This window comes from Lepidochelys kempii, chromosome 5 (assembly GCF_965140265.1).
Source record: "Lepidochelys kempii isolate rLepKem1 chromosome 5, rLepKem1.hap2, whole genome shotgun sequence".
Taxonomy (NCBI): Eukaryota; Metazoa; Chordata; order Testudines; family Cheloniidae; genus Lepidochelys; species Lepidochelys kempii.
Genome location: NC_133260.1, coordinates 104,169,472 through 104,191,217, shown reverse-complemented (window position 1 = coordinate 104,191,217; position 21,746 = coordinate 104,169,472). Strand labels below are relative to the sequence as shown.

The window sequence follows — 21,746 nt, the reverse complement described above, 5'->3', positions numbered from 1 at the left end:
TCTAGTTAGAAGTACATCAGGTGTGGATGGGCTTCTTCCATGGTCCCTTGTGAGTTAAGTGTTCCTTGATGAGCCATTTAACTTGTATAGTCCCTTCAAGACGTGCAGGATAAATACCTTGTGAGTGTTACCACAGGAGCAAACGTATCTGAAATATAGGTATACAGCCAATACTCATAATTTCAAATACAAAATGATACATGCATACAAATAGTATAATCATAATCAACAAATCAGAACCTTTCCATAAACACCTTATTTGACACACTTTGTATAAGATGTGTTGCAATTATATAACAGTGGTAGCAACAATGATCTACATCAGAGGTGGGCAAACTACAGCCCGTGGGCCACATCCCACCTCCTGTCCGGCTCTTGAGCTCCCGGCCGGGGAGGCTAGCCCCCAGACCCTCCCCCGCTGTTCCCCCTCCCTTGCAGCCTCACCTCACTGCGCTGCCAGCTCAATGTTCTGCGAGCTCCTGGGGCAGCGCAGCTGCAGAGCCTGGCCTGACCCAGTGCTCTGTGGTGCGTGATGTGGCTGCCTGTCCTGGTGTAGCCGTGTCGCCAGCCACCGGTGCTCTAGGCAGCGCGGTAACGGGGCAGGGAACAGGGGAGATTGGATAGAGGACAGGGGAGTTCAAGGTGGTAGTCAGGGGGCGGGGGTGTGGCTTGGGTCAGAGCTGTCAGAGTGTGGGGACCAGGGGGGTGAATGGGGGCAGTCAGGAAGGAGATGGGGGTTGGATGGGGTGGTGGAGGGCAGTCAGGGGCAAAGGTTCCGGGGGCAGTCAGGGGACAGGGAGTGTGGGGGTGGAGCAGTGGATGGGACAGGGGTCCCGGGGGAGCTGTCAGGAAACAGGGGGGCTTGGATGGGGCAGGAGTCTCGGGGGGGGGAGGTGCGTCCAGGGTTGAGAAGCAGGGTGAGGGAGCGGGGGCTGGGCCACACCTGGCTGTTTGGGGAGGCACAGCCTCCCCTAACTGGCCCTCCATACAATTTCCGAAACCCGATGTGGTCTTCAGGCCAAAAAGTTTGCCCACCCCTGATCTACATGGTCATATTTTAATTATATAATGTCACAGTCGCCTCCTTTGTATGTCACAAGCAAACTTACAGCATATTTCAGTAACAGGCATGCAGAAAAATCTCATAACTTCATATACACTAATGATATACATATTTTGGCAGAAAAATGGGTTTCAGCAGATCATGACCTTTCATATGAAACCTTACATGGCATGAATATGTGGGTTCCAGGGTGCTGCTTTGAGGTACAGAGTGCCACAGTAATTGGTCAACAGTTCTGAAAATCAGGCCCATATATGTTAATCAACCCAAATCCTTGATTCTTTTTTACGTACATGTTTAACTTCAGTGTGCATAGACTTCAGTGGACCTATTCACACCGCTTAAAGTTTCAGCACATACATAAATATTTGCAGACCAGGTGCCTGAAAGACCCAAATTTTATCTTCAGTCGCCACCTGCAAAAACCATAAAGGGCACAGCTTTTTTCCCACATTCTTTTTCTTGTTCAAAATATTTAGTAGTAGAAAGTGTGTTGTTTTACATGCCTCTCTTGAAAAAGAACCAGCAATTAGCTATAGGATGTGACAACAGGAATCAAAAGATAGGTATTCTGGTTTCATTAGTGGCATTTTCCCTTAAGCTGAGTGGCAAAAACTTTGCAACAACTTAGAAGGCAATATTATCACAAAAAATGAAACACTGAATTAAGCCTACTAGCCCTTCCACCTGAGGTTTTTTTGAAAAGAATGCTGCGGTGATGTTTATGCTGTTTATGCAGTCAAGTACCCAAAATGTAGGAAATTTCAAAATTAAGGTAGCCCGTGCAACCTTAATTCTTCCTCCTTGCGCTTATACATCATGATACAGTCTATAATTACATCATCACATACTTTTTCCCTCCATAGAATCCTGTTTTCATTCAGTGCACAGAATTGATGGTGTTCACTGACTGAGCTGCTTTTCAATATTTTGTTGTATCCTCATTCAGTGTGTAGCCTCAGGCATTTATTACTATAGTATCTGAGTGCTTCACAAGCATTAACTAATTTACCTTCTCAGTACACCTGGGAGATGAGGGGATGGTATAATCCCAATTTTACTGAGATACCTAGAGATTAAAATCAAAAGTATCCACTTTGGGTGCCCAACTTGACACCTCTAAGATCTGATTTTTCAGACTACTTCGCTTTATACAGCCTTTTATATATTCAAAGCACATCTCCCATTGACTTCACGTACAGCTATAAATGCTAAGTATTTCTGTATATCAATCCCCAGGGTCTCAGTTTGGGCATCCAAGAGCACACAGTTAGTGAACATCTGTGAGAAGTTTGGATGAAGTGACTTGACTAGCATCACATAAGAACTCTGCAGCAGAGGCATGGATAGAATCCAGTTCTCTAGGGTAACATTCATGCCTTAATCACGAGACCTTTTTTTCTCTTCCTGCAATTCCTTGCCTCATTCACTGCACATCTTTCAACTTCTGCAACAAATGAGATAGGGGTATTACAGCCTCCTTCACTACATAACTCTGATTCATCCTGAGAACACAGTACATCCTGTACATTGAATGATGCAGGAATCCTGTGAAAGAGATAGTACATGATCAGGGAATTAAAAACTGTATCATAGTGCATATGCACAAGGAGGCTGCATGGACAATCTTAATGATGGCATTTCTTAACTTTTGAATGGTTGAATTTGGAACCTCAGTGTTCCTTAAACATGTTTTTTTGTGTGTAATTTCCTAGGTTTTTAAAAAGAAAACTGAAAAAATAGAATTAATCATGGGGAACCATATTGATACCCGCATGGTTCATCAGCAGGGTTGGAAACTTCTCCTTCGAGTGCTGTCCCTGTAGGTGCTCCACTCCAGGTGACGGTGCATCCTGGAGGCGTTGATCGGAGATCTTTGGTAGCAGTGCCTGGCTGGGATGCACGTGCTCAGCTGCTGTCTTGCGGCATCATTAGTCTGCCTGAGCGTGCACGTCCCACAACCCCCCAGTTCCTTCTCAACCGTCCTCGGCTGAAGACGGGACTCGGGGCAGTTCTGATCCTCTTCCCTGGTCACTAAAGGAAATAAGTACAAAGACACAGAAATAGTTAGTTAGAAACATCCCAGTTATTTCCCTTCCTTTAGAATAGTTAACTAGTTTAAAAAAAAACAAAAAACTTTATTCTTTTCCTCAAGTTTGTCTCCAATTGAGACACTCTACCCAAGCATTCCTAGTGCAATAATGCCAGGGTCTTCAGGATTTAAAAAATGTGACTCCTGTCAGGAGCCTATGCCATGGTCTGCCGGACACTCACGCTGTGTGAAGTGCCTCGGCGAGACACATGTCCCTGCCAAGTGTGTCCATTATGCCAGCCTGAAAACCAGGGCCTCGTCGTGGCAGAGACCTGTGGCTGAAAATGCTCCTGATGGAGAAATCCCTACAGCCGCCTATGGAGACGGGCAATAGCAGACCCTCTCCCTCATGCTTCCTGGCCAGGTCGGAACCAGTTGGGAGCATGGCTTCACCCTCTCAGGCGAAGAGGCAGGAAGCCCAACTGTCTCCTTGCAGAGACTTTCAAAAGGGTAAAGAGTCTCCTGCGAGATCCTTACCTGCAGTGCTGACAGCCCCGAAGGCAGGCGCCTCCAACCATCCCAGCACCTCAGCCACAGCTCCCGCGGAACACAGAGGCAGGGACCCGATTTCCCGTAGCAGGAAGGTCTCCTCGGCACCGGTCTCCTTGGCACCAAAAATAGATCCGGTGCCGACAGTGCATTCTGCCCTGGTGCCAACAAGAACGTTGGCACCGAGCCTGCCTATCATTCCAGCAGCAGGAGCAGACCTGCAGGGTGCCTACAAACAGCCCACTGTTTGTAGCCCGCGGTACCCACAAAAGCAAAGCGGAAGTCAATACGTGCTTCTGATCACATATCTTGCTCAGCTGGATCACAGCCCAGGGAGCAGCAGTAATTCTTAAATCAGGACTACATCTCAGTGGCCCCTAAGCCTGACTCTCCACTCCTTGACACCAGTGCTCACTGTTTGACCAGCCGCTCTCCCCACCTGACCTGGCTACCTTCACTGACAGCGAGCCCGATATGCAGCAGCGGGCAGAGTTCTCCCAGCCTGCCTCTCCTCCTCCGCCAGAACCATTTATACCTCAGGACATGGCTCACAAGCACCAGCCTCAGTTTCCCTACTTCGTCTCCCCGTGGGCAGGACCTCACTTCTCTTATCCTATGCCTTGGCCTCAGTGGTACCCTTGGTCGGCTCTTCCTGCCACTCATCCTTGTGACTCTTCCACCAGACCATGAACTTATTCTGTGCCTCTATCTCCAGCTCCATCTTCATCTAAATTGCCTGAAGCCGCCCCCCCCCCAAAGAGGTGAGCTATGAACCATACCCTGATTCACCAACTCCTAACTCTCCATCAGCTCCAGATGGAGCCCTCATGCCTCTGCCTCCACAAAATGTGGACAACTTTAAGAAATTCCAGGAACTTTTCAGAAGGGTGGCACTCAGCCAGGACATCCCTGAATGTAGGTCCAGGAGTCACAACACAGACTCCTCAAAAAGAGGAGGAGACCTCCTCCTGGTCTCCTCTGTGCCCTCAAAGATCACGCTCCCCATAAATGAAGCGCTCCTAGAACCAGCTGGTACCCTCTGGCAGACCCCAGCCTCTATCCCACCAACTTGCAAAAAGGCTGAACGTAAATACTATGTTCCTGCTAAAGACTTCTTATTTTCTCATCCACAACCGAATTCTCTTGTAGTGGATACAGCGACACACAGGACAAAACAGCCACAAAACAGCCGACCCACCCTGCAAGACAAGGACCTCAAACTCCTTGACCTCTTGGGCTGCAAGGTTTATACCTCCTCCACTTTGCAATTCAGAATCACAAACTATTCTGCGCTATTTGCAAGCTACAACTTCGACAATTACAATAAGCTCTTTGATTTTACCTCCTGTATCCATGAGGACAGAAGAGCAGACTTTGTCAGTTCTTGTCATGGGCCAGTTGGTGTCCAGGATGGCCCTAGAAGCATCTGTGGACATGGCAGACGCAGCAGCCCGCACTACCGCAACTGCAGTGGTTATGTGCAGATCTTCCTGGCTGTCTGCATCCGGTATCCCCAAAGACCTGCAGACCAAAGTGGAGGACCTACCTTTTGATAAAGATAAGCTTTTTTCCAAAAGGCAGACAAAGTCCTTCACACTATGAAAGACTCTAGAGCAACCCGGTGTACACTGGGCATATATTCGTCCATCCCCAGGAGACAACGGTATCAACCTTATCAGAGGCCACACACACAACAATATCACCGGCCCCAGCCCAGACCATATGATATAGCCAGGAATCATGCTAAACCTCCTAGGTGCAGACAAAACCAGGCTCAACCAGCTACCTCCCACCCATCGGGAAACAAACAGCAATTTTGAAGTGTTGGTTGAGGGTTTGAGCGACCACCCCTTGACTCCACTGCTTATTTGGCCACCACCTCCAGGTTTTCCACCATGCCTGGCAGCAGGTCACACAGGACCGTTGGGTCCTGGAAATAGTTCAGTCAGGTTACTCCATCCCTTTTCTATGCTACCCGCCCACCCTTCCCCCTACCCCGTCCCTCTTCAGGGACCCCTCTCGCGAGCACCTACTTCGCGTAGAAGTGGCTCATCTTCTACAGATAGGTGCAATGGAACCTATGCCAACATAACATTGAGGAAAAGGGTTCTACTCCCACTACTTTCTGACCCAAAAGAAGGGCGGGGGATGGAGACCTATACTAGACCTATGCCGACTGAAGAAATGTGTACGTGTCCAGAAATTCAAGATGGTCACATTGGGCACAATAATACCCACGCTGGAACAAGGGGACTGGTTCACAGCCCTCGACCTACAGGACACCTATTTTCACATATCCATTCATCCAGCACACAGATGTTTCCTGCAATTCACACTCGGACACAACCATTTCCACTACAGGGTATTCCCACTGGGACTCTCCACAGCACCGAGGGTATTCTCCAAGACCCTAGCCATAGTTGTGGCCCACCTCCGCAGGCACGGGATTATACTTTCCTCTTACCTAGACTACTGCCTCATCAAAGGCAGCTCATACGGGACATTACAAGCTACCCATTTCGCCATCTCCCTCTTCTACAGTTTGTATCTACAAATAAACTTTCAGAAATCCACCCTGACACCCACACAGCGGATCAAATTCATCGGAGCTCACCTGGAGTCAGTTCAAACCAGAGCCTCGCTCCCACACATCAGATTCCTAGCTATTACACATCTCATACACATGCTTTCCGTTCACCCCAGGATACAAGCAAGTATTTGCCTACAGCTTCTTGGCCACATGGCAGCCACCACCTTCGTGGTCAAGTATGCCAGGCTGCACATGAGATGTCTTTAGGGTTAGCTAAACTCCAACTACAAACCCAGCAGACACACCTTCTGCATGATGCTAACTCTTCCAGCGAACGTATTAGCCTCCCTACAATGGTGGACAAAATCAGACAACCTATGCATGGGTGTTCCCTTCCAGCAACGCTCCCCGACACTCATGCTCACCACGGACACTTCCCTGATCGGTTGGGGAGCGCACCTGGGGGGACACAGGGCCGCTGGTCCCTGTCAGAGACGCGTCTGCACATACATCTCCTAGAGCTCAGAGCAGTCACACATGCTTGTCTTCACTTCCTCCCCCTTGTAAAGAACAAATTCATCCGGGTCCTAATGGACAATATAGCATGTATGTTTTACATCAACAGACGGGGGGAGCACGATCGCGCTCCCTATGTATGGAGGCCATCCGGTTAGGTATTGGTGCATACGACACCACATAGAAAATACTGCCTCATACCGACCCGGCTGTCACAACACTACCGCCAACACACTCAGCAGACACTTCTCCGAGAAACATGAATGGGAATTACATCCCATGATACTACGACACCTCTTCTCCCGCTGTGGCACCCAGTCGATAGACCTCTTTGCCACAATCCAGAATCGCAAATGTCACCTACTTTTGCTCCAGAGTGGGACTTCGTACTGCATCGCTAGGGGACATGTTCCTCATCCTGTGGAACAACTCACTTGTGTACACTTTTCCACTGATCCCTCTGATACACATGGTTCTCTGCAAGATCAGAAACAACAAGGCCCAGGTCATACTTATTGTCCTGGCTTGGCCCAGACAGACGTGGTACCCTTACCTGCTATGCATGTCCATCCGTCCTCCAAGGACTCTCCCCAACAGACCAGATCTGCCGTCTCAGAACAAGGGCCAACTTCTTCATCCGCAGCTCCAGAAACTTCATCTGATGGCGTGGTTCCTTCATGGTTCCAAACCCACGAACTAGCCTGTTCTGAGCAGGTCCGATATGTCCTCCTGCACACTCCACTTGTAAGACTTACCTGTAAAAGTGGAAATGCTTCTCTGTCTGGTGCTCCCATAAACGCTTGACGTTCCATGCCATGACCCTCCCTAACATCCTAGACTACCTTTTGAAACTAAAACATAACCGGCTCTTGCTCAGCTCCATGAGAGTACACCTCGCGGCCCTTACCACCTTCCGTGACTTACTGGACGGATATTCACTTTTTGCCCACCCCACAATAAAACGCTTTCTCACGGGCCTGCAAAATCTCTACCCTGAGATTCAGCCACCGGCAGCCACCTGGAATCTCAACCTAGTTCTTTGTGGTCTTTGAGCCCTTAGCTGGTCTTCGAGCCCTTCGTGGTCTTCGATATCTATGAAGATAGCTTTCCTAGTTGCCATAACGTCATCGAGAAGAGTAGGGGAAATAAGTGCCTGCTGGCCTACCCTCCCTACAAACCTTCTCTAAAGATAAGGTTGCCTTGCAATCCCACCCTAAATTTCTCCCGAAGGTGGTGTTTACCTTCCATCTTAATCAACCAATATAATTACCTGCATTCTATCCCAAACCTGATAAGGCTCCAGAAGAAGTGGCACTACATACCCTCAACGTCAGACGGGCAATCGCCTTTTATCTAGACAGGACTAAAATATTTTGTAAATCACCTCAGCTATTTGTCTCCACTACCGACAGATCGAAGGGGTGGCCATCTCTAAGCAACGACCTTCCAAGTGGATCTCTGACTGCATCAGATCCTGTTACCGAACTCAGAATGCCCAACCACCTGAGGGCATCAGAACTCATTCTACTCGGGCGATGTCAACATCCTTTGCCTTCCTCCATAACGTACCTATTACTGACATCTGCCAAGTGGCCACATGGACATCTGACCACACATTTGCCAAACATTATGCTATCACACAGGATACCACGGCAGACACCATAGTAGGCCACATAGTACTGTCTACAGTTGTCACTGCTGCAACTCCAAAGTCCCACCAACCAACTGCTTCACATTCACCTGGAGTGGAGCATCCACAGGGACAGCACTCGAAGAAGAAGAGAAGGTTACTCACCTTGCAGTAACTGAGGTTCTTTGAGATGTGTGTCCCTGTGGGTGTTCCACTACCCACCCTCCTCCTCTCTACTTTGGAGTACTATTCTGATATCTCTACGGTAAAGAAGGAACTGAGGGGGTGCGGGATGTGCGTGCTCAGGCAGACTCTAACGATGCTGTGAGACAGCAGCTGAGCACGTACGTCCCGACCAGGCACTGCTACCGAAGATCTCCAATCAACGGCGCCAGGATGCACTGTCACCTGGAGTGGAACACCCACAGGGACACACATCTCGAAGAACCTCAGTTCTGCAAGGTGAGTAAACTTCTCTTTAGATCCACACAGAGGTGAAAGTAAGCCAGTACGGGCTGGTACGCCGTACCAGTAAGTAAGTGGCTCCTGGTATGGGCCGGTACACGGCCTTCATTAAAGTGCTGCCATGACACTTTAAGCACCATACTGGCAGGGCCTCTGATGGGAGGGGAAGGGGCAGCTGCCCTGGGGCCCAGCAATTTAAAAGAGCCCGGGGCTCCTGGCAGCGGCCGGAGCCCCAGGCCCTTTAAATCACCGCTGGAGCCCCAGGTGGCATGGGTCTAGCAGTTGTTGAAGAGCTGGCTGGGGGAATCTGGCCCCAGCCCCACGCCTTCTGCCCGAGGCCCCGCACCTTCCGGGGGCCCAGAGCCAACCCAGAAGTACCGGTAAGTTCTTTAAGTTACTTTCACCCCTGGATCCACAGCACAGATCTTCACTACTTGAGCTAGTATAGTAACTGGTGGTGGTGGTAGTAGCTGTAGTAGGTTGTCATCCTCTACGTGGACTAGCACTAGATGGGGATTAGGTGCACACTTTGCCAATGGGTTCCACAGATATTTTCAGACAGCTGAGTAATGGTGAGACTCAGAAATCTTGGGTTCCATTCCAGGTTCTAAAGGGGAGTGCTCTCTAGTAGTCACAGACCCTTCTGCTCCTGTTCTCCCTAAGCCTGACCTTTTCTGCCCCGTTCCCCTCATCCAGTCATCATATTCCAGTCTGTTTTCTCAACTCCACAGATCCTCATCCCAGTGTCCTCATCTAGCTAATCCCAGTCTCCAACTGTGGGTAACTTTTCCAGTCTACATGCCCACCCAGTTCTAACTTCTTGATCTGAGTTCCAGTTAGCCCTTCTCCCTCACAGTCCATCTTCCTCCATGTAATCTCCTTGCCAAATTTCAAGCTGTTGCTCCCAACCATGGAGGTGCTAGAGTTTTATACAAAACAGTTGTGTTAATTTGTTCAGCATGGGCCAAACAATGTATTTTCCCTATTTTCATTTGTGGAAGTGGTTGGACCCTTTTTGCTGAAACTTAAAAAAAAATCATCAGCCTGAGGCAGAAACCTAGCATTGGAAACTTCAGCCCAAATGGTTCAAGTTTTGGCCAAGTTATAAGCAACTGAACATATTTTTATAATGGGAAGAGTTGGGCAACTTAAGAATAGTTCGTGCTGCTAGCTACCCGAAGAGCAGATTGTGCAAACATATACTTTTTGTTTTTGCAGTAAAAAAGGAATACTTTGAAAAAGCCTAAGATAGCTTGATCATTTGCTCACTTATTCTTTCATTTCTACTTTGTTTAATAAAGTTAGAGTTACTCCACTTTCTTAAAAAGAAAAGGAGTACTTGTGGCACCTTAGAGACTAACCAATTTATTTGAGCATGAGCTTTCGTGAGCTACAGCTCACTTCATCGGATGCATACTGTGGAAACTGCAGAAGACATTATATACACAGAGACCATGAAACAATACCTCCTCCCACCCCACTCTCCTGCTGGTAATAGCTTATCTAAAGTGATCATCAGGTTGGGCCATTTCCAGCACAAATCCAGGTTTTCTCACCCTCCCCCCCCCCCCAAACTCACTCTCCTGCTGGTAATAGCTCATCCAAAGCGACCACTCTCCCTACAATGTGCATGATAATCAAGGTGGGCCATTTCCAGCACAAATACAGGTTTTCTCACCCCCCCACCCCCATTTTTTTTCTTAAAAAGACCCACTGAAGTGTGTATAAAAATTCTCTTTTTTCAGTAAAATGTTATGGAAAGTAATTATTGCCTGTATGCATTAGCTGTCTTTTAAACCTCGGTATCTTGACAAAAGAGTCTATGCTGTATTTTATTAACAAGGCTATTTTAAAAAAATAGAATTGGAGAAGGGAAGTATCAGAAACAACAACAAAAAATTGTATTGGAGAAGGTAGGCATAGGGACACTTGGAGCCTAAAATTGTCAAATCAGTGTACATAAATTTTATTTTAACTTGTTCCCATTGTAAAATTTCCTGGGTTAAAACAACTGAAATCAGAGTGCATTAGAATAATTTGATGATTTGCCATAAATATTAGTAATTGTATTCTGTCATTTTTTATTTTGTGTTCTGTTGTTAAAAGATTTAATTATGTTTGTAATCATTAGTGAACATTTTGAAGACAGACTTGAATGTTTTTTGGTATCACTTATTTTGATATTTTAAATCCAGTGACCAACCGTGCAGGGTTATAGCCTCTGGAAAAAAGTTGTTGTCAGCTGATATCTTACCCACACACCCCCTCCACCAAGACCTAGAATTCTTAAAATTCAATTATATGAGTAAAAAAATTATAGTTTTATGGTTTCTAGATTAAAAGCCTATTGTTGACATAAATGTTAGTAAACCAGAATTCTTCTGCTAGTTGCTCACATTATGTTTGTGCTCATAGGCCTGGTCTACACTAGAAAATTAGGTTGGTTTAACTACATTAGGGTGTGAATAATCCACGCTAATTAGCAGCATAGTTAAACCTACCTAAATCCCCATGTAGACAGCGCAAGCTACTGCCTCTTGGGGAGGCGGGTTCCCTATGCCAGTGGGAGAATCCCTCCCATTGGTGTCGGTGGTATCTACAGAGCCACTTCAGCAGCGCCGTTGCAGCGGCACAGCCTCTTTAATGTAGACAAGCTCAGTTAATCAGGAAATTAACAGCCAGAGTCTGAAAGGAAATATTAAGAAAACAAGCCATCTGTTGAAGAAATTAGTAACAGGAATGTATACATTATATTGGGTTACGTTATATTGCGTGCTTTATTTTTGTTCAAATCATGTTACTTTGTGAAAACAGCTGTGTTTTTTGGATTACCTTTCATGGGTGTATGGTGTAAACATGTGCAACTCAATTAAAATCGGTGAAATTGTACTTCCTTATACCAAGGCTGAATTTGGCCCATTGTCTTTTGTTGACTTTCTATTTTAAATGATAGTTACACTTATTTACTGGTACTTTGTATAAACAAACAAAAATAAGGTGTAATGACCTTACTAGCTCAATTGCAGCTCAGTGCTATGGAATCGTTCGGAGCATGCGTAAAGGTATTCACAGGCACAGTTAAAACTAGGGCAAGTTTCCTGGTCTGTGTCATTCTGCACTGCAAGTTTGTCTTTTAGAAAGTACCTGGACTCTGACGCAGGCATTTACAAGCGGGGAAGTGTAAATTATGTAAGAACATATGGAGATGCAGCCAGCGGTATCAAAATTTCAGCTGCTCCATCTTTATGTAAGCTTGAAGACTGATGTCTGCTAATAAGATTTTTCTCTAAAAGTTATGGGGATTTTTTCCTTGTTTGTTATATATTAATTGCAGAAGTAAAGAAAAGATCAAGTGGTAAACTTAAGCATTAAAATGTGTTTTTAGATGAGTTTTTTTTTAACTTCAGTGTGTGTTTTTAAATGATGCATTACCAAGTCTTTTTTTGTTTGTTTGTTTGTTTGTTTTTAGCTTATTTGCACTAATCTTGATGAACTCAGGGAATTAATCACAAAAATCGAGAATGAACTCAAAGATCTGGAGAACATTAGAAAGAAATCGGTATGTGATGTTCAAAAACTTTCTTTTGTATGGGTATAAAATTGTTCCAGTTATTTTCTGGAGCCTGTCAATTGTTAGAATTTGTGTCTTATGAGTAGCTGTATGGAAGCCTCTAGAGTTAACTAGCTAGAAAGATTTTATTTTTTCTTTCCATCATATCTTTATATTAGTGTTCAGTTCACAATTACTGTCAAGAATCAGTGAAATTAATAAGTATATAGCAGTCTAAGCATTTTTTCATGGTTTTGATTCAGTAAAGCTTCGGGCAGGGCAATAGTACCTTAGACAGAGAAGGTTTATTTGTACTTATTCTGTGAGCACCTTTTCTTGGGGCCACATTCTGATACTAATTCAATGTATGGAATCCTCACATATTTGTGGTCATGCTTAGATTTCCAGCCACACACATGGTTACTCAGGGCCCTGTGATGTAGCCACATAATGTCTATGCTGATGTCTGACTCCTCCCCTTCCACAAATGTGTAGTCAGATTCAGCTTAGCCTGACTTTTGTATTTATAGTCAGCTGCTGAAGTGTTCATTCACGGGAGGCAACGCATTACGATCATTCCATCTGGCCTTGGAGTGGGGATTGAGGGACAGATTCATACCTAGCAGACACTGGGCCACATAACCCAAGACGCTGTTGCCAAGAAGCCAAAATCAGATCCATTGGTCCAAAGAATCCAGCAGATATTGGGTGCGGTGGCAAAGAGGGAGAGTCTCCCACCAAGATGAATGTTTTTAAAAGCATAAGTGGTGGAACCCATTTGTTTTCTTGACTCTCTGGCTCAAACCCCTTCTACTATTGATCTCTGTTCTCCTTTCCGCCTCTTGATAAAAGTTTCATCTATGGCAACTGTGATCGATAGAGTTCTTAAAAATGCCACGGAAATGCCTAACAATTTTAAATGACTTTGTCTCTGTATTTTAGAAGGAAAATTAGGCTATTCAGCTTATATTGCTTTAGGTGCTTGAAGACATATGTTCAGGTCCCCTTAGGTTATTGATACAACAAATGTTCTATTTGCAAAAAAAAGAAAAAAAGTGGATTTGGTAGGTTTAGAGAAATGGAAGAGGTATTAAATGTTAACCTGGACTATGAAAAATAGGGACTTTACTTTAAAAACTCAGAATGATGCCTAGAACAACACTCAAAGCTGAGTTATGGACCCCATTTGAAATTATTTTGCAGCTGCAAGACTGCAGCTTGGTTTCAAGACTAATAATGCGAGAGAGGTTTACCAGAATGGCAGAGATTAGTAATATAGAAGTAATATCTATGTATGGCAGTACAGATTAATAGCTATATGTGTATTCTGCTGATGTTCCTCCTATAATGGATTATCTAATAACAGCAAGGCTTTTAGAAGAGTATGTAAATATCTAAATTTTTCATAATTGCTCATTAAGCTGAAATGTAACAATGCCTTTATATATGCTGTGCTCGGTTCTGGTCGCCCTGTCTCTAAAAGAATATAGCATAAATCCTGGGGAGTACTGATACAAATAATGCACAGAGTCAGGAAAAGACTTCCATGTAAAGCTTTCTGAGGGAGGGACCATCATATTCCATATGTTTGTAAAGGTCTGCCATAATGAGGACCTGATCCGGTTGGTCTCTAGGGACTACAGCAATGTAAATGTTACATAAAAATAAAATAAAAATTTAAGAACATGAAAAGACTGGGACTGCATTTAGTTTCGTTTAAAGAGGAGATTACTAAATGGGGAATTAATAAACAATAGCGGAAATGATACAAAATAATGTGATAGAAAAGGTAAATCATATGCTCTGTTTACTCTTTTTCATTATGCGAGAACAAAAAGATATTCAGTGAAATCATAAGGCAACAAATTTAAAACTGATAAAAGGAAGTAATTCTTTACAACACATGATTAACCTGTAGAGTTTATTGCCAGGAGATGTCATTGCAACTAAGAGTTTAGGAGGCGTCAAATAGATTTATGTTGCTAATAAGACCGGCACAGTTGTAACATCCACAGTTAAATTAGATAAGGAATTTAAAAAATAGAATTGATATAAATTTTAATTCTTCAGGGAATGGGCCAGTCTCTGTCTGACAGAAGTTAAGGGATTATCCACATGGAAATTTAGTGAGTGGCAAGCTGGAGTGTAAATCGACAGCACACTGGCCTGCTATGCACTAACTGGCCTTGTGACCCTGCTACCATGCACTAAAAGTTCTGTAGTGCGTAGCTCAAAGTGTACTATTGGACTTCTAATATGCAGTAGCAGAATCTACAGAGCCAGTTATTGCATGGCAGGCTAGTGCCACTAAGTCTTCCTGTGGATAAACCCTAAGAATAACATTCCCTTTTTGGGAGGCAATTCCATAAGTGTTTGCCATGAGGTTTCTTGCAACTTCCTCTGAAACATCTAGTTCTCTCAGAGACAGCACACTGCACTAGCTGAACCATTGTCTGATATGGTATGTCAGTTCCTATGTTATATTGCGTGTTATCACATCTTGATAGTTTAAACCAAACTCTTTTAATTTGTTGCCCAAAAAAAGTTCAGTAGCTTTTTATATCTGATGGTCTTGGGCTGAGCTGTACTCTTCTTGAGGCCTGTTTTGTTTTTGCCCCTCTCTGTGTGGCAGTCCAAAGAGTGACACTGAAACTCTTCTTGCAGGATCATTGGAAGAAGCTGAATTATCAGAGGCCTTTTTTTGGAGTTATGACCCCTTTGAAGCAACTGGAATTTCTCTCTCCTTCATGACATTCTCCCTGCTGATCCCCACTGTAGGAGTTTTTTTACCTGCCACAGTGAAACATTGCTGGGGGGAGGATGTATGTCCCTCAAACCCATTGTTTTAAAACAGTGTATAAAATCTCCTACCCACAAGTCATCCCTCAGTTTCTCTACACTAATCTGTTCTGTCATGTAATATAACTCTCTCCCTGTGTAGTTGTTGTATTAAATTTAGTTAGATTTTTCTTATCTTACTCTGTTAAAACTTGGTCACTGCTACAGCGTGTTGCGTAGTCCATAGTTGTGCAGGTTACTGCTTTTTGTAAATATTAGGATTTTGTCTACTCACTTCCTTTTGGTTGTAATCAATGCTGCTTGTAGGCACACAACTATGAAATTCTGGTCTGTCAATAAAGATGCAGGCAAAGGTGATAGGCCTGCTATTTGAAGGGAAGAAAAGGGTGAATCAGAAGGGCCAATTCCATCAGTTGCTTTTCCTCCTTAGGTGGATTCCAGTCTTACGAAGGATCTAGGGCTAGTGAGCTGGAAAAGATAAGGGCTATTGGAGGCATAAACGATCTTTTTGATTGGTCTCAGGGCCATCAGGTTTTTGTAATGATGGCTAAAATGCTAGTATGAAGATTTACCAGAGGACTTTGGTAGCCTTACCCTTATTCTTCCATTTAGGGACCATCTGTCCTCATTTTTGCCAGATTTGGAAATGTTTCTTAAGACCAGAGAGTTATTGAGTTTATCTGATGATGGGAGGAGCACACCCTCTAGTTCAAAACCAGCTTCCTCACATCTTAAGAGATTTTTTTCATGAGAGACTTTTATCAGAAGAAGTTAACTTCTTAGAAACTGCAGAATTGATGCCAGAGCCTAACTAGGCCAGGGATTTTTATTCCTGATATTTAGTCATTCCAGACTTCTTTCTTCATATTTACATACATCAATACATTCATACATCTTCCCTCTCCTTGCTGCTTGGGTGCTAGCGACAGGAGCATTCAGAACACAGGAGAGACAGTACTCCTACTCTCAGTATTCCTAGTAACTGACCCCTGTCAGCACTTAGGAACTGTAAGGAAAATGGAGCATGCTCAGTGCAGAGTAAATCTTCAGAGAATTTAGTTGCTAAGCTAGCATACTTCTGAGCACATGCAAACTACAGTTTTTAGAGTCTTGTAGTTTGGTCAAATTTGGGTGGATTTTCACAGGAATAGCAAATAAGCACATCCTTGATACTAAGGTAACTGTGCTGCCAAGTTTCAAGTCCCTGCTCAAAAACATGGAGGTGCCAGAGCCTCTTAATTAAACAGTTGTAAGATTTCTTTAACATAGGAAAAACAGCATATTTTACTCAGATGTCATTTTCTGAAATGGCTAAACAATTTTATCTGAAATTTCCAAGACAGTTCAGCCTGAGTTAGACTTCTGGCATGGAAAATTTCAGCCCTTATGCTTTTAAGTGTTACAAAATTATAAGCAACTGAAAATGGGTTTGTATAATGGAAAGTGTTAGGCAACCTTAATTTAGCTATCAGTGTTGCTATCAGCTGCTCCTGCAATAATGAAAACAATGGACCTATTGAAAAAGTTTTTCACTCATTCTGTGTCTGGATGTATCAAGCAGCTTGATCCTAGACACCCTGTACAATTTAATATCTTTTGCTTTAGTCGTGGGTAATGTTCTTCCATCAAGAAAAGCTGTGCAGAAGAAGATCAATCTCCTGATTACTGCTAGATTTGTAGCAGCCTAATGGCATAGATCATTGGTGTCCAACATGTGGCCCTTGAGGATGACCTGTTAAGAAGAAAATGTGTATTTGATTATGAATTGCAAATAAGCTACTCCATTCATTTTTAAACTGGAGTTGAATCAGCCCCATCGCTGCATCCTGCCAAATTGCTGCACACCACTTTCCTTGCTGCCCCAGCCCTTCACAGCAGTACCTCTGATGTGAGCTAGGTGCTCCCTGAGCAGCTGCTGTCCTTTCCCTGCTGCAGCTGGTCAGCAGCTCCCCTACTAGCTTACCTGTTGCATTGCAGGGAATATATCTGGCTAATCCATTGCTTGCTTTCTTGCTGGGCTGTGGGAGTCAGAGAGATGCAGGAAAAGGAACTTGAACAAATCAGCTTGAGCCTAGGGGAGTAGCTAGCAAAGGATGCTGGCTCCCCTTCCCCACATAGGCCAGGGCAGCCCCAGAGAGGGTAAAAAGAGGAGAAGCTGAAAACTATAAACCAGTTACAGCTCCCTAATTCTCTGCCCCAGCCCAGGTTGGTGCATCCTGAGGCTGCTTTTGACTCATGCTAGCTGGCAGTATCTTATAGGAGGGACCATACATCAGCTAGGGATAGCCAGAGCACAGTGCACTCCACCCATTTCCTCTTCTCACTTCCAACACACGGTTTGTGCCAGGGGATGTAAAAAGGGAGGCACAGGAGCTGGCTATACTAGCTGTAGTTCCAGGGGAATCTCCAGGTTGAGGCTAGTGGGTGGTTTCTCCTCACTTTCTTTGCCTGAGTGGTATAAAGGGAGTAGAATAGGGCAGAGAACCTGCCTCAAAATATTGATTTTGCCCCCTTGAGCTTTCAGAAACTATGTTTGTCCCTCAGGATGAAAAGGGCAGACATGACTGATGTAGATTTTGTGATTTTATTTTAGTCAGTTAATGTAAAGCATGTGGTGTTCAGGATTCGGGTCCATTTACAGTAACTAGTTTCTGTCCAGAAGAGAGGACTGGGAAAAGCAGAACCACTGGGTTTCCTACCTCTCTGATTCCAGCACCAGACCATGTATTATCACAGTTATACATGGACCATTTAAGTAACCAAATTTTACAGAGGGGAAAACATTCCATTTTGTAACCGACTTGCTACATCTTGCTTGCTGAAATTCTTGGAATCCTAAATAATTGATTGGGGTCCTACCAAAATTTTAGTGAATTCACTGAAGCACCCTAACTGATAAACTAAGGAATCCTATGGAGTCTTCTCATTCAGCAGACATGGAAACCCAATTGTTGCTTGTTTTTTATGAATGTGCGGTCAGAATACTTTTGTTGTCATTCAGTTGCTTCTTAGTTTCATTCTCTTTGATTTACTTTTGTGAGCTGTGTATTACATGTTAGGTCATAACATTTATAACCTATGAAACACAGTTGTTCTTTGAGTACCACCTCCATAATATTTGGTCAATGTAGTTATAGCAGGTTCTTGTTTTGATAAACCTATTGATTGTGGTACATGTTGCCAGTGATACGTGCATAATACTTTGAGAACCACTGTCATAAGGAGTTGCCTGTTATATTTCTTAATTTTCTTCTATATTATTTGTGAAACTTAAAAGATAGGTAAAGCTATTGCCTGAGATAAATATGGAAAAGTAAATAGTTGGAAAGGTGAATGGACTTTTATCCCTCTTAAAAATAGCAGGCTGTAACAAACTGAAAATTAAGATGATCTACTAACAAAGTAGAACCACAAAGGGCAAAATCTGGGCTTGCTTTTGGGTTACATTGTGGTGGAGAGTAAGGGATATATTTTCCTCTTAATGTACAGGGATTTATACATGCAACTCACTTTCCATTAGAATAAAAAAAACTGTAAAAATTATCACACCCTTGAAACAAACAAACTGGGCAAACTTTTTGGCCCAAGGGCCACATGTGAGTATGGAAATTGTATGGCGGGCCATGAATGCTCATGAAATTGGGGTTGGGTGTGAGAGGGGATGCAGGCTCTGGGGTGGGGTCAGAAATGAGGAGTTCAGGGTGCGGGAGGGGACTCTGGGCTAGGACAGAGGGTTGGGGTGCAGGGAGGGAGGTGAGGGGCTCCGGCTGGGGGTGTGGGCTTTGGGGTGGGGTTAGGGGTGCAGAAGGGTGCTCTGGGCTAGGATCAAGGGGTTAGGAGGGCAGGAGGGGGATCAGGCTGGAGCAGGGGGTTGGGGTATGGAAGGGAGTCAGGGGGCAGGCTCCAGGTGGCGCTTACCTCAAGCAGCTCCCGGAAGCAGCAGCATGTCCCCTCTCCGGCTCCTATGTGGAATCACAGCCAGGCAGATCTGCACACTGCCCCGTATGCAGGTGCCACTGCTACAGCTCCCACTGGCCATGGTTCCCAGCCATTGGGAGCTGAGGGGGCAGTGCTTGGGGCAGGGGCAGAGTGCAGAGACCCCTGGCTGCCCCTATGTGTAGGAGCCGGAGAAGGGACATGCCGCTGCTTCTGGGAGCTGTGCGGAGCCACGGCACACACAGAGTGGGGCAAGCCCCCAACCCTGCACCCTGACTGGAGTGCCAGAGCAGGGCAAGCCCCCAACCCCACTCACCAACGGGAGCTTGAGGGCTGGATTAAAACATCTGAAGGGCTGGATATGGCCCATGGGCCATAGTTTGCCCACCCCTGTTCTAGCCTTATATATCTGAAGGTATATATTAATCTTCAAAAGTAGTTAAGGCAACATATCCAAACATCAGCAGTAGTTATAATTAAATATCTAACTTTTCTTTAAAATATTGGCATGAAAAGAGGTAGGGAAATGTTTGGTTATCAGCAGTTAAGAGGGTGGAAGATTCAACTACTGGAAGGGAATTTAACAGGTTTGTTAGTATCTATAAAGGAAAACCCTGTAAAGCTTCAAGAGATGACATATAGTACATGTTGTAATGTGTTAAGAGAATGAATGTTGGTAAAAACCAGGAGCTTCTTTTGACAGAGAGCAACAAATGACTAGTCCAGTGTTGAAGAATCTTACAGTCTCAGGTTAGTTTATAACAGTGGTTCTCAACCAGTGATGTATAGAGATCTTCCGGGGGTACATCAGCTCAGCTAGATATTTGCCTAGTTTTACAGCAAGCTACATAAAAAGCACTAGCAAAGTCAATACAAACTAAAATTTCATATAGACAATGACTTGTTTATACTGCTCTATATACTACACAGAAATGTAAGTGCAATATTTATATTCCAATTGATTTATTTTAGGATTATATGGTAAAAATGAGAAAGAAAGCAATTTTTCGGTGATAGTGTGTTGTGACACTTTTTTGTATTTTGGTGTTTGATTTTGTAAGCAAGTAGGTGAAACTTGGGGGTATGCAAGACAAATCAGATTTCTGAAAGGGATACAGGAGTCTGGAAAGGTTGAGAGCCACTGGCTTATAAAATTTACAGAGCTGATACTGTTTTTTAAGACCAATTTCTGAAAGAAAAGTGCTGATGTAATCAGTTGTATTTTGCATGATTCTGAAAGTGTATTAGCTTGTTGATCTTTCATGATAAAACTTAGTTGGCAGTAGTTGTTTAAGGATTTAGTATAGCAAAGGTCTAATGCAGCTGTTCTCAAACTGTGGGTTGGGACCCCAAAGTAGGTCGCAACCCTAATTTAATGGGGTCGCCATGGCTGGTGTTAGACTTGCTGGGTCCTGAGACCAAAGCCAAAGCCTGAGTCCCACCTCCTGGGGCCAAAGCCCGAGAACTTCAGCACTGGGTGGCAGGGCTCAGGTTACAGGCCCCCCAGCTGGGGTTGAAGCCTTTGGGCTTTTCCCCCCACACCTCCCAGCCCTCGGTGATGGGGCTTGGGTGTTGCTCCCCCACAGTGTAGCTTAGGCTTTGACTCTTCCCCTCCTCCCCTCACTGGCCTGGGATGGCGGGGCTCAGGCAGACTCAGGCTTCGGTCCCCCCTCCTGGGGTCATGTAGTAATTTTGTTATCAAAAGTGGGTCATAGTGCAATGAAGTTTGAGAACCTCTGGATGTATAGCGCTATCTTCACTGAGGAGACCACTGTTGAGGTTTGGTTGTTCCAGATAGTCCAGCAATCACTTTGTTGGTAGTTGTACTCCTCTCAGGATTCTGTTATGTGGAGAACGTTGTTGTAACTAACCAGGTAAAATTGGGGTGTGCCACTGATGAGGAAAAAAACAGTTAACCATTATGTGAGGATCTACAGAAGTTTTTTATTGTAGTGTGGTACATTTGCCTGCTAAGAGAGCACATGAGAGCTAAGAGAAACAAATTATTACTCATTTTGTATTAGAAATTAAGTCTTATTAACAGTATTTCCTTTAAGAGAAAATATTAGTAGACAGCCACTGAAAGGCTGAGGCCTCACTTGTAGGAACAGCTTGGTTTTCTTGGCTCTCCCTGCACGTCTTGAAGTCCCAACCAGATATTTTTAAAGAAGCATATTGAGCTGAAGTCTGATCATTTCCCTGCCAATTCCATAGCCACAGAATAAATTCTTAACTATATAATTAATGCAGAGATGTGCAATGAGTTTTTTAGAAGTTCTTCTTTCTGAATATGAAAGACCGTTCACAGATTTTTGTTTGTTTCCAGTTCTGTTCCTCAGATGACAACTAAAGCCACATATTTTATACATAATTTTTATTTGGAAATTATGTTGCAGACATTAAAATGCATGTCATTGACATGCAGCCACTTTTCTTGTTAACTAAAATGGAAGCACCTGTGTTTTATATTTTGAATGCCCCCATAAGGTCAAATCCTGCATTTTTAGTCACTCAGAAAGCCTGTTGAAGCCAGTGGGACTGAGTAAGAATTGTTGTAGGATTTTGCCCATAACTAAGGTAAGAAGGGCATTCAAAACATTCTGAACTTAAAAGTTACCAATTTTTTTCTTTAGGTGTCTGATGTCCAAAGCAGCTGCAGTTCACCAGCTCCCTCTC

The 21,746-nt window shown here is 44.3% G+C and overlaps 1 protein-coding gene across 3 annotated transcripts in view; it reads left to right on the top strand.

The window, feature by feature from the left end:
* The window catches only part of BRD10 (bromodomain containing 10), a 108,591-nt gene that overhangs the window by 67,660 nt on the left and 19,185 nt on the right, over positions 1-21,746 (top strand). For all 3 annotated transcript variants that reach the window (XM_073345281.1, XM_073345280.1, XM_073345283.1), the window contains one exon: positions 12,255-12,344. In XM_073345281.1, coding sequence (XP_073201382.1) covers positions 12,255-12,344 — 90 coding nt within the window. The remainder of the gene's footprint in view (positions 1-12,254; positions 12,345-21,746) is intronic.